The sequence below is a fragment of the Salarias fasciatus genome, chromosome 5 (assembly GCF_902148845.1).
Source record: "Salarias fasciatus chromosome 5, fSalaFa1.1, whole genome shotgun sequence".
In the NCBI taxonomy this organism is placed as follows: Eukaryota; Metazoa; Chordata; class Actinopteri; order Blenniiformes; family Blenniidae; genus Salarias; species Salarias fasciatus.
The window spans coordinates 20,068,176-20,080,899 of record NC_043749.1 but is presented as its reverse complement, the minus strand read 5'-3'; the positions used below and the strand labels follow the sequence as shown (position 1 = coordinate 20,080,899).

At 41.6% G+C, this 12,724-nt stretch overlaps 1 protein-coding gene across 12 annotated transcripts in view; it reads right to left on the bottom strand.

Annotated features, from left to right (window-relative positions):
* The window catches only part of tead3b (TEA domain family member 3 b), a 33,381-nt gene that overhangs the window by 4,589 nt on the left and 16,068 nt on the right, over nucleotides 1–12,724 (bottom strand). For 4 of the 12 annotated variants that reach the window (XM_030091806.1, XM_030091805.1, XM_030091808.1 and 1 more), the window contains 7 exons: nucleotides 5,254–5,318; nucleotides 4,245–4,307; nucleotides 4,040–4,102; nucleotides 1,640–1,651; nucleotides 696–821; nucleotides 530–573; nucleotides 288–344 (listed from right to left, as the gene is read on the bottom strand). In XM_030091806.1, the coding sequence (XP_029947666.1) occupies nucleotides 288–344; nucleotides 530–573; nucleotides 696–821; nucleotides 1,640–1,651; nucleotides 4,040–4,102; nucleotides 4,245–4,307; nucleotides 5,254–5,318 (430 nt within the window). The remainder of the gene's footprint in view (nucleotides 1–287; nucleotides 345–529; nucleotides 574–695; nucleotides 822–1,639; nucleotides 1,652–4,039; nucleotides 4,103–4,244; nucleotides 4,308–5,253; nucleotides 5,319–12,724) is intronic. The other 8 variants (XM_030091810.1, XM_030091811.1, XM_030091812.1 and 5 more) reach the window with 5 other exon arrangements.

The following is a 12,724-nucleotide window of genomic DNA, read 5'->3' as shown; positions in this document are numbered from 1 at the left end:
GCATGTGTTGCTGCACCAGCTAGGCGTAAGTCCACCTGCGTTGTTGCTTCATAATGAAGCAAAGCAGCAACAGTATATTTCATATTCAAATGGATTGTTTTGGTGAATCCTCCAACGTTGAGAGAAATCCTCATGTTCTCAACCGGATGCGAGGCACTTTTGTTTTGTTTTTTTGTTTTGGCCTGGTGGTGGTTTACATCAGTGCATGAAACACAGTTGAGTACAGCGTGAAAACGAGTTAGTGCTGCTTCGTGCTCACAGCTGGACTCCAGCTAGGGAGAACTTACGCATGGCTGGTGCGGCCAAGCCCAGGAGTCCTTCCTGGGTTGAGATCTAGAACCAGCCTGGTGTGCAAAAATGTGATTTGTTAAACATTCCCTGGAGTATTCATACAGAGACCGCACCTCTACACTAATTCACTCTGTATCGCTCACTCCTTCACATCAATATATAAATGTACAACCGCTCATCTGAGCTTCTGAGGCTACGCCACAGAGATCTGGCGGGTTCACTCGAAGGTTTTACTCACTCCTGAGAAGGTCCAGGCTGTCCTGTGACTGAACCGTGCCAGAACTAGAGAGTCAGAAAAAAGAAAAAGATTCAAGACATTTTCTAGACTGTAAACAAAACAGAAAAAAAAAAAACCAAAAACATGAATGTGTTTAAAATTCCAATAAAACTATCGAGGGCCTCACTCTGACTGGCTGGTATGGGGCAGGAGGCAATGGAGGAAGAGGATTCTTCATCATACTCGGGGAGACGATCTGTGCTGACGACAGTGCTGCCATGTTCTGCAGGGCTTTGTCTTTAGATGCCTGATCCTAGTTTGACAGAGGAGAAATGAGCCGAGTCAACCACAAGGTGGCAATATAGCCTAAAAGAAAATCTGCTTCTGTATGTGATCCGAAACTTCTGTGGAATTAATGATGTGATTTACATTTGATCATGAGCATACCTCAATACATGTAAAGCAAAAATCAAACTATGTGGTAAGAGTGGGACGTTGGTGTCATGATGTTTGCATGGAAGAGCAGTTTTATAAAGAACAAAGCAGAAATGAGGACAGACAAGAGGCAGTGCTACAGCTTTGATAAACTAAGGCTCAGTGAGTTATCGGGAGCACCACAGGAAGAACAAATTAAAGTTGTGCAAACTCCGAGCAAAAATAAATAAATACATAAAATAAAAAGTTTAAATTTGATCAACCTTAAAATGTGCCGAACTTCTATGTGTGGAGATTTCATTTTGAGTTTTATTGCACTATTTATTTGTTTTTCATAAACAGAGGCAATTCTAATCCATTAATGTGTGACTTTTCAATCAAAGAAGAGATGCCTCAGAAGTGACAGCCCGAATCAAAGAACGACACCTGATGCAAAGCAAGCAAGACTTGGACTTTTGGCAAAGGCTGAGGGGAGATTAACTCAGGCAGGGTGTGCAGCAGCAGCAGCAGCGGCGGCAGCAGCATTGTCTTCACAGCGCGTCTGTTTCCTAAAGCATTGCTACATTGCAGGACAGCAACATGGGGGAGGTGGGATATGCCATGCCAGCAGAGGGCCATAGCAAAGGGACAGTGCACTGACGCTGCCAAACAAAAGGGGGAGGAGGGAAGCATATTGCACAAGTCAGATTCACTTACCAAATTCATCGCCTGAATCAAAAAAGAGAAAAACCATTAGTATTGTGCAGCTCTAAATCATGTGGTGAGACTCTAAATTTTTGTGGGCACAAAAATATGAAGGGCATTTTAAAACCCAGGCTGACAATCCATTTCTATATAATACCCTGGGTGACAGTTTGCTCTGGTAGAAGAGTTATGAAGTTCAGTGAGGACTGAAGGGAAACACAAGACAGCTTCTTTATTTTATTGGACAGCAGTAAAATGCTGTAAAAAGACTCCAATAAAGCAAAAAATATTAGATGAACGTCTGCTTTCTCGATTCAGCCCATCCACTCAGCAGAATGAGAATCTGAAGGAAGTCAGATCCTCGGAGGTTCGCTGCTGCACAAGCCCTCAGCGTATTACGTCAGATGTGCAGCTGGTCCTCCTTCGCATGCGGCGTCCATCTCAGCTGCTACACTTTTTAACTTGATGTTTGTTCAGCTGATGTCGTAAAATAGCTTCAGCTCAGGAAGTACACCATCTGCACATCAGACTGCGGCTCTTTCCACCGACAACAAGTAAGATACGTGCATTTCATAACAGCCAGAGACGATAAAAAAAAGGGCTGCAGGTAAAACTACATTCAGTATTAGAAACAATAGATTTTTTGGATCAGGTCCCGTTTGTCCTCTAATTGCAAAGTCACTGGTTTGATTCCTGTCTGTCCACGTGTTCCACATGCCCTTGGGCAACGTGAGTTGCTTCCAGTAGTGGATCAGTACTTTGCACTGCACCTTGAATACAACTATGGAAACCTGTTATGGTTGAAACCATTTATAATTTGCGAGACAGGTTTATGAAGAACAATACTGATGACAGGGTTGCCAGCAGCAAAGTCACCAAATAATCAAACTATGTGAACTCATGACGTCCGGAATGTTGACAGGACATTACGAGAACTTTACTAAAACTAAAGTGCAACACGTAGGTTTGAAAATATGAACATAACCAAATAAAAAAGACAAGTGAATCAAGGATTATATAATCATGTCTGCATAAAAGGTGATGTGTTTGGATTCATAATAAAAGTCCCTATGCCACATCAGGCAAAAAAGAAATGAGCATATGTGCACTAAAGGAATCCATGTCAGTGCAGTGATGTTGATGGAGTCATTTGTAGAGTTTCCTTTTAAATTTTCTATATTAGGCATAATGTGCAGCTGAGTCCACAAGATGTCAAAAGGAAAGAGTCTACATGTTTTGAAATCTCAGCATTAATGTCACACTGGTGAACTAAAAAAACAGTCTCACTTTAAACACTCTTAAAAACATATTCAATCAGGTTATGCTTTGTGTTGGAAACAAACTTGTACAAAGATTTTTTAAAAAAAAGTGTTTTGATACTGATGCATTTATGTCAAATTTAGGGTGTTACAGTAGTCATCATTGGCCAAACTGCACAACATACCCTACTGGATCATGTCACCTTTAATAGATTTTTTAAATATCCTTAGTGAATAAAATGACTGCAGTGGATTTTGCGTCCCAAAGAGCAATGGTTCCCAACCTTCTTTCCCTGGAAAGCTGTGGACTCCTTCTCCGAATTGGTTTTAAAGACCTCTACCAAGGCCAAAAGGGCTGCAGCCTTCTTAATAAAGGAATAAAAAAATCCCAGATATTATAGAAATGGTCTTTTCTTAAGGTTTTCTTTGACATGTGTAACATCTAAGAACTGAAATGTGGTCCTGCATCCAAGGTTGGGAACCACTGCCTGAGGCGATTAATCTGCATTATGGGGTTAAACTGAGTTGAAGTTAGCACTACAGGATGTGTCGGTATCTTTAGTATTCAGCGGGATCTGCATGACTAACACATAGATGTGAACAATAAAAAAGCATGACAACATCAGAGGGAACTACAAGACAGGTCAGCATGAGTCTCATGATGACGACAGTCAAAGACGGAGTGGAGGAGCTCAAGATATCAGAGTCAGAGGAGTTTTAGGGGAAGAAATAGTCACAGAGGGGGACAGTGTGCTGCAGAGGCATGGCGAGCAAAAGATTAATACAAAGCTGGCACCAAGCAGCTAAACAATCGCTCACTGGGCTTAACGATTCCGTTTGTGTAACACTCATACCATGGAGAGGGTAGAGAGCTCCAAACTGCACCTCAATTTTAGAAATTAGATTACACCTGAACTTGAAGCACCTGTAACCTGCAGCGTGGGTTAAAAAGCCGTGGTGGTGGTCTGCATGCACAGCAAGGAAGCAAGAACTGACTACTGTTTCAGCAGAACTAACTCCTCTTTTCTAAATCACATACGTTGCAACAACTTACTGCAGAAGCAAGGACCCGATGTTCACGTTCACAAATTAGCCGGTTAGTGCAAAAGCCAAGCATTTACCAGCCCAGCCGAGGCCGCGGTGAAGCGCATACCTTTAGCTTTGACTGGATCTCGCGAGATTTTCTCCGGGCGAGAACCTGCAAGTGGCTAGAAACCTGCACAGAAGAATAGCCAAGAGGAGGGAAGAGGAAAAGGAGACAGGGAGAGAAAAGACAGGGGAAGAAAGGGAGAAGCCGTAACCAAAGAGGAAAGAGACGCCCAGTCCGTGGTGCCGGGAGGCCGGGTGGCGGCACCTACCTTTATACCGGCCTGGTATTCACGAACTTTCTTCCGTGCTAACACCTGTATGTGACTAGACACCTAAAGGGGTGTGAAACAGTTTTTCAGCATAAAAGACAAACCATGCACTCAACCTCTCGCATGCTCCACACACACACACGCACACACACACACACACCCACACCCACCCACACATCCATACCGGTCCAGAGGTCTGCTGTCTTTACAGCAAAACATATTAATAGATCTCCACAGCTAACACAAACACTAAAGTTGCTTTAAAGGACAAGGATGATTTATTGTCGGAGTTAGGCATTAAAAAAAAAAAAGATTACCAATATAACTAAATTTACTAATACAAAGTTGATATTTAATACTCTGAAGTTCTCTCAACTTGCACATGAATTCACCAAAACCCAAAGAGGCCTAAAAGCAGCCAATAATTGTTACTTGTTGGCATGAATACACTCATTTATTTGGCATGTTCCCTTCTAGAGAGCTGCTTTACTCAGGAAAAGACCAAAACATGATTCTTTGTGAAAAGGAAACGGGCCAAATTTCAGGATGTTAAATTGTATGTTAAAATCAATTTGAGGTGATGTTGTTCAAATCATTTACTTTATTATTATTTTTCCTCAATAACAACAAATTCCAATAACAGACCAAAACTAACAAGCCGTACGTTTACAGCTGAGATAAATAATGAAATTAAATTATAAAAGCAATACAGATTTAGCTGTGTTCAAATTTCTTAAAGAACTGAAAACTAATTACTACTTAAATCTTTTGCACACAGTTGTGAAGATTAAAACTCTACATGAAGCTGAGAGCTTTTTTTTGTTGTTGTTGACGATGAAACCAAACTTATCCTTCAAACTAACTTGCTTGAAATTACACATTTTGCAAGGAACTACACAACCCATGACAACACTGTAGTTTTGGCCTGAATAGTTCATTACAGATAGAATTGTCAGTAACTTCATGCATATTTGAGGGGATGCAGATATTGCTGTTCACAGACGTTTACCTGTTTTCGTGTGCGGGTTTTGCCTGTCCTCAGCTTGATGTACCGTGCTATCAATTCATTGCGACCTGTAACAAGAAGCAGATTATACAGGAAAAAGTCAGGAAAGTTGTAGATTTCTATGGTAATGCTGGGAACTGGACAGGAGGTGGCACTCTTGTTATTTCTCTAAATCAGACGTCAAGTCGAAAGAAAAAGTGTGGCCTTCACCAAAGCTCATTTAAAGTCTCTCATCAGGAGTCAGAGGTCGCTCGATAACCTCTAGGTCCTTCTCAAACCAGGTATTGATTTTTTTTTTTTTTTAACCCCACAGTTTCTATTAGCTCATTTCACACCTGTGTGAAGTCTGCTCACATCGTCTTGTATCCTAATTACAGAGCGCTTAGAAAACAAGCATGTTTTTCAAGACATAACATCTACACTCGACATTCTGCACAAACAGGTTGTGCAGAGAACAAGACCGCTCGCCTGGGTTCCTGCTCAGCGCTCCACATTTAACCCACGCTTCATTTTTGCCATCGTGCAAAAAATCCGCCTCTCAGTGTATAAGAAGTGCAAAAAGCATCATTATGCGGTCTCCGGGGAGAGATTGGTCCATCGGTCTTTTTCAGCTCCGGTTCCTGCCAAGTCACGCTTACTGCTGGTCGCTGTGGCGAAACGCTGGGCCAAAGGGAGAGGTTGAACCGCGGTATCATTATGAATAATGACCCCAAACTCTTCGAAAACTTGCTGACAGAAAGTTTTAACAGCAAAACTGGTCAAGATGTGTCTCCTTAAACACATGCAGTGCAGACACACACACACACACACACACACACACACACACACACACACACACACACACACACACACACACACACACACACACACACACACACACACACACACACACACACACACACACACACACACACACACACACACACACACACACACACACACACACATATATAGTGAGTTGAAGAGGTTCAACATCTTCTCAGACACATAATGACAGGAGAAACAAGTTGCGTTTTTTTTTTTTTTCAGATGCTCTTTAGCACTTGGCCTCCAGAAGGCCCCTGGTTAGTGCAATTACCATAAAAGTACTGCAGGCCATCTCCAGCCGGCCCGAAGCACTCGCCGTACCCGCCAACCAGTCAGTTCAGGCAATCGGCCAGCAGAGAGGGGCTGAACTGTCTGCCGATACTGCAGTGGCCCCTCCTCCTCCGCCCCGGGCCAAGGATGGACACACCCGCTCCAGCGCCTCCGCATTCCTCGCATTCCTCGAAGCCTGTCACATCTGTGCTAGCCAGTCTGATTGGCCTGAGCCAGCGAACACAGCCGGAGCTCCAGCGAACACATACATGCTCACATGCACTTCCAGCTCCGGGAGAAGCAGGGGTGATCGGGCCGGGGGTGGGGGGTTGTCGTTCGGAGGGGCAAAAGGGGCAGCTGAAAAGGCCAGTAACTCTTGGAGGAAACACAAAGCCATAACTGTCTCTGCCAACAACTGCCACCTGGCAGCAAAGCGGCCCTTTTCCCAAAACAACACCACAGTGTGACCCCGCAGTCAACGGACGGCAGCACCTGCTGCCGGCCGTCCCAGCAGAGGATGGCAGAAAGAGAACAATGCCAGTTCGACCCCCACCCAACTGTCACTCTCAATCTCTTCAGCTCCAGACGAGGGGGGAGGGAGGGAGGGGGCACGCGGCACTGCCCCAACCGCATACTTCTGGAGTGATTTTCCCAGATATTTCATTGAAAATTACAGCGCTGGTGTGAACAGGGCGCAACAGGTTTGACATCAGAAAATAGAGATCTGGAGCCAGAGCGATTTTCAGGACTTTCAGCCTGACTAAATCAGAAAATGTTTTCAATTTAAATTATTGAGAATATGAAGTTTAAAAAAAACGAACAGCAATTTTTTTTTTTAAATTCACCGTGGTGTGGAGCAAAATGATATAGCGTGGTGTAATTGAATTAAATTGTGGTGGAATTTATTCAAAGACAGTGAAGTTATTTGGGAAAACTTTGATTTTTTTTTTTAAAGAAAATATCTGGTTCTTATTGAGATTTTTTTTTTCATTTAAGAAATTCAATTTGATCTTGAGCACATCAAAAGATTATTTAAAAAAACCAACAGTGAACAGAAGAAATCCAGTAGCAGTGCATCCTGATTGTTATTAGAGAAGCCGATTTAAGTATCAGTGAGAATCTTCATGATGAGATGTGAATGTAGACTCTGAGATAAAACCATCCAGTGTCACAGAATTTTTATTTTAAGATTATTTCAGTATGTGGATGCAGCAGATCAGAGTATGTTTGGGTAATTGAGAAATTCAGATAAGCAGAGCAGCTGTTACACGCAGCAAAACTACACAACTGACTTTTTTTTCCCCTTTAGATTGATTTCAAGCACTGTGAATTGCCTTGTTGCTGAAATGTGCAACACAAATGAAGTTGCTTTGGTTAAGGGGGTATCAAGTGGGATTTTGGAGAGGATATGAACCATCTCACAACAGATGTGTCAACACCGACAGTTCACACAGGAATACAGTGTTAATTCACCGTGAACAGAAAAAAGAGAAGTAAAACAGATGCGGTCCACACACATGTACCAGCATACACACACATAACACTGCAAATCAAATCATTTGCTAAAGGGAACTGAGAAACGGCTCATGTCAGTTTAAGGTTTAGTTAGGCTGTTAAGCAGAGATCAGAGAAATTCATCAGTACATGGCAAAGAGGTGCATATGCAGAAAAATGTAAAGGGCTGTTTATACATCGAGAAAACTTGCAACTTTATGTATGGAGCACAGTTTGAGAAGAGCACAATTCAAAATTTTGATCTTCTGCTCATAAGATTTTTTTTTGTCTTTTCTGAATTTTTATTTGCAGGATTCTGAATTATCTTGCAAAATGGCCACAAAAGATATTCAACCTGATTTATTTGTAGTAGGAGAGGCTGATGAGGGGATGATGTTAAATACCAGCATCACAACACATTTATGTTGAGGATTTAAATCCAACAATCTTGACTAAACATCGTCCTCTAATTTAAAACGGTAACATGCTTACTGACATGTAACTAGACCATAATATGAAAATGTTTCAACCTGAATCAGGACAGGATTCATTCACTTTAAAGAAAGTTTTTTAAGATACAGGAAACTGGCAAAAGAACTGAGTCAGTAAGTCCCAAATCCTTCATCCAACATTTCACATCAGCATTTATAAATCACAGTTTTCGATGCATTTTCCATTTTAATTTAATCCCAAAACCAAACAAAGTGGTTAACTGAACAGGGTCCTCAATTACAGTGATAAAGAGTGTAATTTTTCTGTAGAAAATATTCTGATCTAGCAGCAAACATCAGGTAATTGTTAAACTATGACAGAAAAATGCCAGTGATTTTAAAGCTGCGTGGTATGCAGACACACGCTTTCCAGCTAATTGGTACAGCTGCCTGCTCTTTCATTACTAAACAACCCAGTAGGACTGGTTATATCGGCTGATAACCTTGTTGATTCAAACTGCAGCAGAGCAAAAAGAAACAAAAAAAAAAACAAAAAAAAACTGACAATCAGTCTGTTGTCGGTCTGCAGCCAACATCTGCTCAGACTCAACATGTCCGAGCGGCTCAAAGAGACAGTGGGTCCGCACAGCAGGAGGCCATGACAGGTGCATCCAAACAGACGTTTTTTTTTTTAAACAATTGCAAGCGGCCTCATTGTCCTCCGTGTCTAATTCCCCCTCACACTCGCTCGTTCCATCTCTTTAGCCTGTCTCCAACTGCTCACGACTCCCTCGCTGATTGCTCAACACCCACTCAGATCGCTGCAGGCTGCCATTCTTAACCTCTTCCCCGACAGGACACGCCTATCTTTTTTCTTTTACTACATGACCACTGGAATTTTCCACTTCTACGCTAAGATAGTGAGCAAAAAGGTAATCTCCCGTCGCCGCGCTTAACTCCCTCTCCCTCACGCTTCCCTCGCTCCATCTCTCAGCTGAACACTTTCTACACCCTTTTTCCCTCTTCCCTCCTCCCTTCTCATAACATTGAGGTAATCCTAAATTGCTAACATACTGCTCGGCCATGACTGAAAACATTCCTAACATCTCAGCGAGGGGGCTGACAGGGAAGCACCGGGCCTGCTCAGTCATCATCGCCGGCTGCTCGGCCCACACTTCCTATACCTTCACACACACACACACACTTTCCCTCCGCGCACAGGAATCGAACCTGCTTCTTATTCAATGCAGTCTGTAAAGGTCAGAGCACTCACAAAACGCCTTCTAGCATCTAAATCTGACTCTTTTTTTTTTTTTTGTGCATACCCAGAGTGCTTTGCAATAGTGACAGCTGCAGGGCTGAGAGGGGAAAAAAGGTGTGTGTTCAGGGTTTGACACACCTGCGGAGGCCAGAAAACGCAGGCGAGCAACATGTCAGCACAACCCCGAAGGAAAAACAAGACAGGCAACATTTTTTTCGTCAATCTTTTTCAGATACTTCCTCTGAACGTAGAGTACAAAAAGTTCCAACTATTAAACTATTATTTCGGGTATTTTTTTGTTGTTGTTTTTTTGTTTTTGTTTTTTTTTCAATTGATTTGTTTTCCTGCTTATCCAGAAATTTCAAATATCTTTTCAGCTGAAATTTTGTAGGCTATTCCAGAGATTCATGGCGGGAAATCAGAAAAATTCTTTTACTAATATACCAACTGACAGATGCCATTATCCTGTCAAGAATCACATGTCCCATTGTTTTTAGCATAGTTTAGCCACTATAAATTAAATCCAAAGACACAAAAGAAGGAATGCTCAATTATTAACACAATTTATTTACTCTTATTTAATTCATACATAATAAAAAAGTAGACACAATTACTGAAGGTGTTTTTTCAGATAATCTGTGCCTGTTTGATCATCAAGCCCAGCAAATGATCACTCTCTAGCATAATTAAAGAAATGCTTAACTTCAAATAATGACACATTTTACTGGGTTTCTGAGTGTATTTTGCGACGCTGGACCGATCCATCCTCAACTGTTTGATTTCACGCATTCCTGCAGTCTTGAGCTGCTGTAGCCTTATAAAACTGATCACATCACTGTGAAATGACTACATATTATTGCTTATTTCCTTCCATGAAAGCTTAAATTTGTTTAATCAAACTATCGGGAGAAAACTACATTAAAGACACATCTTTCACAAAGTTCAGTCATGTACTGTTACTAGACGACGGTCCCATTTCAGGGCTCTGACGGTGAAAACAGACTTTCAGCAGCTGCTTTTATTTTCACATAGCAGTTTTTTTAAACATCACAAGTTTTACACAGATAAATCTTGAACCAAGGTATAAACAACTGAATAAATGCTTTTGGTTGCAGATTTAGTAAATTGCATGTGGCAAAAGTTTAAACAGTTGTGCGTACACACTTTAAATCCTGGAGTGTTGTTTAATTTTAAGTGATGCTCCAAAAGATTAAATCAGCTTTACGCTACAGCTAAAGCACTTATTGCACAGATATCAGAGCAGCACATGAACACGTCAGAGACTGACCTATAATGATATGACGCACTATTTATGTAAAATGTTTCTGATACACAGCAACACGGAGACATAGCCTCACTGTAACCACGGCCATTACAAGATACAGTTGTGCTTGTTGGACTGTTCACATTCTGCGGTAATTATTACCATATGTGACTTATTAAAGTTGAGTGTTACACTTCTTTGAACTTTTTGTCACCCCTGAGCAATGCGTATGACTGGAAATGCTACTGGGAAGTCTAGACAGACTTGTGAAGCAGAGAACACACATGTATAAAGCCAGCCGTCCACTCGCCAATGGAAATTTGCAAAGGTTTCCCACCAGCTGAAAAAAAAAAAAAAAAAAAAAAAAAAAAGAAAAAGAAAAAAGAGAGAGATCCTGGCAGAAAAAGTGGAAATCCCATTGGTTGGGATGACTTGCCTGTTTTTGGAGGCCACTGGGAGTCTGAGACTGCAAGGTAGACAGTATTACATACAGTGCAATCGTTAACATTCCCCCAAGCCCACGTCAGGGCAGCTTTTGGATGTCTGAGGTAATCACCTTGTGAGAAGGCTTCTTCTGGGGCATGCCTCGGCTCTGCCAGCGGGGCCTCAAATGACTTATTGTAAATGGAGAGGGTGTTTAGTGCCCTCGAAAAAAGCCGGCCTCTAAAAGGGGTCCTGACAGTTTGTTGCTAAGGGGGCAGGTTTGTGCTCGGTCTGCCTCTTTTGTTGACGTTCTCATGACAAACGCGAGGAGTCCGGGACGCAACACTGCCCCGCTAAAGAGGACTCAGATGTTATTTAGGCAAATTTGAGTCTGGTTTTAAAACACCTATTGTTAAAGCGTGTAATCCAGAGTCAAATTAAAAGCCTGTTGTAAACCACATGCAGTCAGTTTTCCAAGTTTAGAATATCAGATGACAAATAAAAACTATGTTTTATGTTTAAAATAACTTTGTCCTTGCAGCAGAGCACCATTAGTTGAAAATAAATCAATGTTTCTGTTAATATAAAGCATATCAAATATATCAGTATGTGATTCTGAAAAACAAAAGAAAGAAACTGAGATCAGTATCAAAACCTTTAAATGGTCCAAGCAGGAATCCACACAGCCATGATATTCAATGTACAAAGACATAAAATGCCAGGAATGTTTGCAAAATGAAATAAATAAATAAATAAATAAGTAACTTTACTGACTTTACTTTGGCTCTATTTAAACAAAAGCCAATTCTAGAGTAATTGTTCGTTCAATAACTTGTTCAGTTACTTTGCTTATTAAATCAGGTTTGGAGTCACGACAGAAGCTGCAGCAGCAGCTGAGCCATCTCAGGTATGCGCTCGTCCTCCAAAATTCAAAAGTGAGGCCGAGATTCCTTTTTGAGTGAATCACGATGAAAGAATCCCGCCTGACGTCATAAGTCGAAAAGCCGCCCCCCCCAAAAAAAGATTGAAGCATTTCAAAAACAAACACACAGGAGTCAGTCTGAGACGCCGGTGGCCGCGACTGATGGTTTTATGTTCACACTGAAGCAGGGACATGATGGACACCGACTGAAGGGCAGGAAGAGAGAGAGCTGAGTTACAATGTCGGACCGGGCACAATTTCAGAAAACGAGAGAGGTTTGCTGAGGGCAAAACCAAAAAAGGTCAACATTTACTGGTGGACAAGAGGGGCAGAGGAGCCCAGACCACACTCTTCTCCGGAGGAATTGTCAGGAATTGTTTCACTCTGGTTAAAGCACTTTTGTTGCAGAAAATAAGATAATTTACAGAAAGAAATTCTTGATTCTTGCACAACAAATGAGTAGGAAGTAACTTAATATTTCTTTAACTGATATTTCTCTTGATTAATGTGGTTTAAATGCTGGGACAACTCAACCAGACTCTTTGTGCTTCCATTTATACATTTGTTGTGGAATTTCCTTCCCTGTTGGTAAACCACAAAAA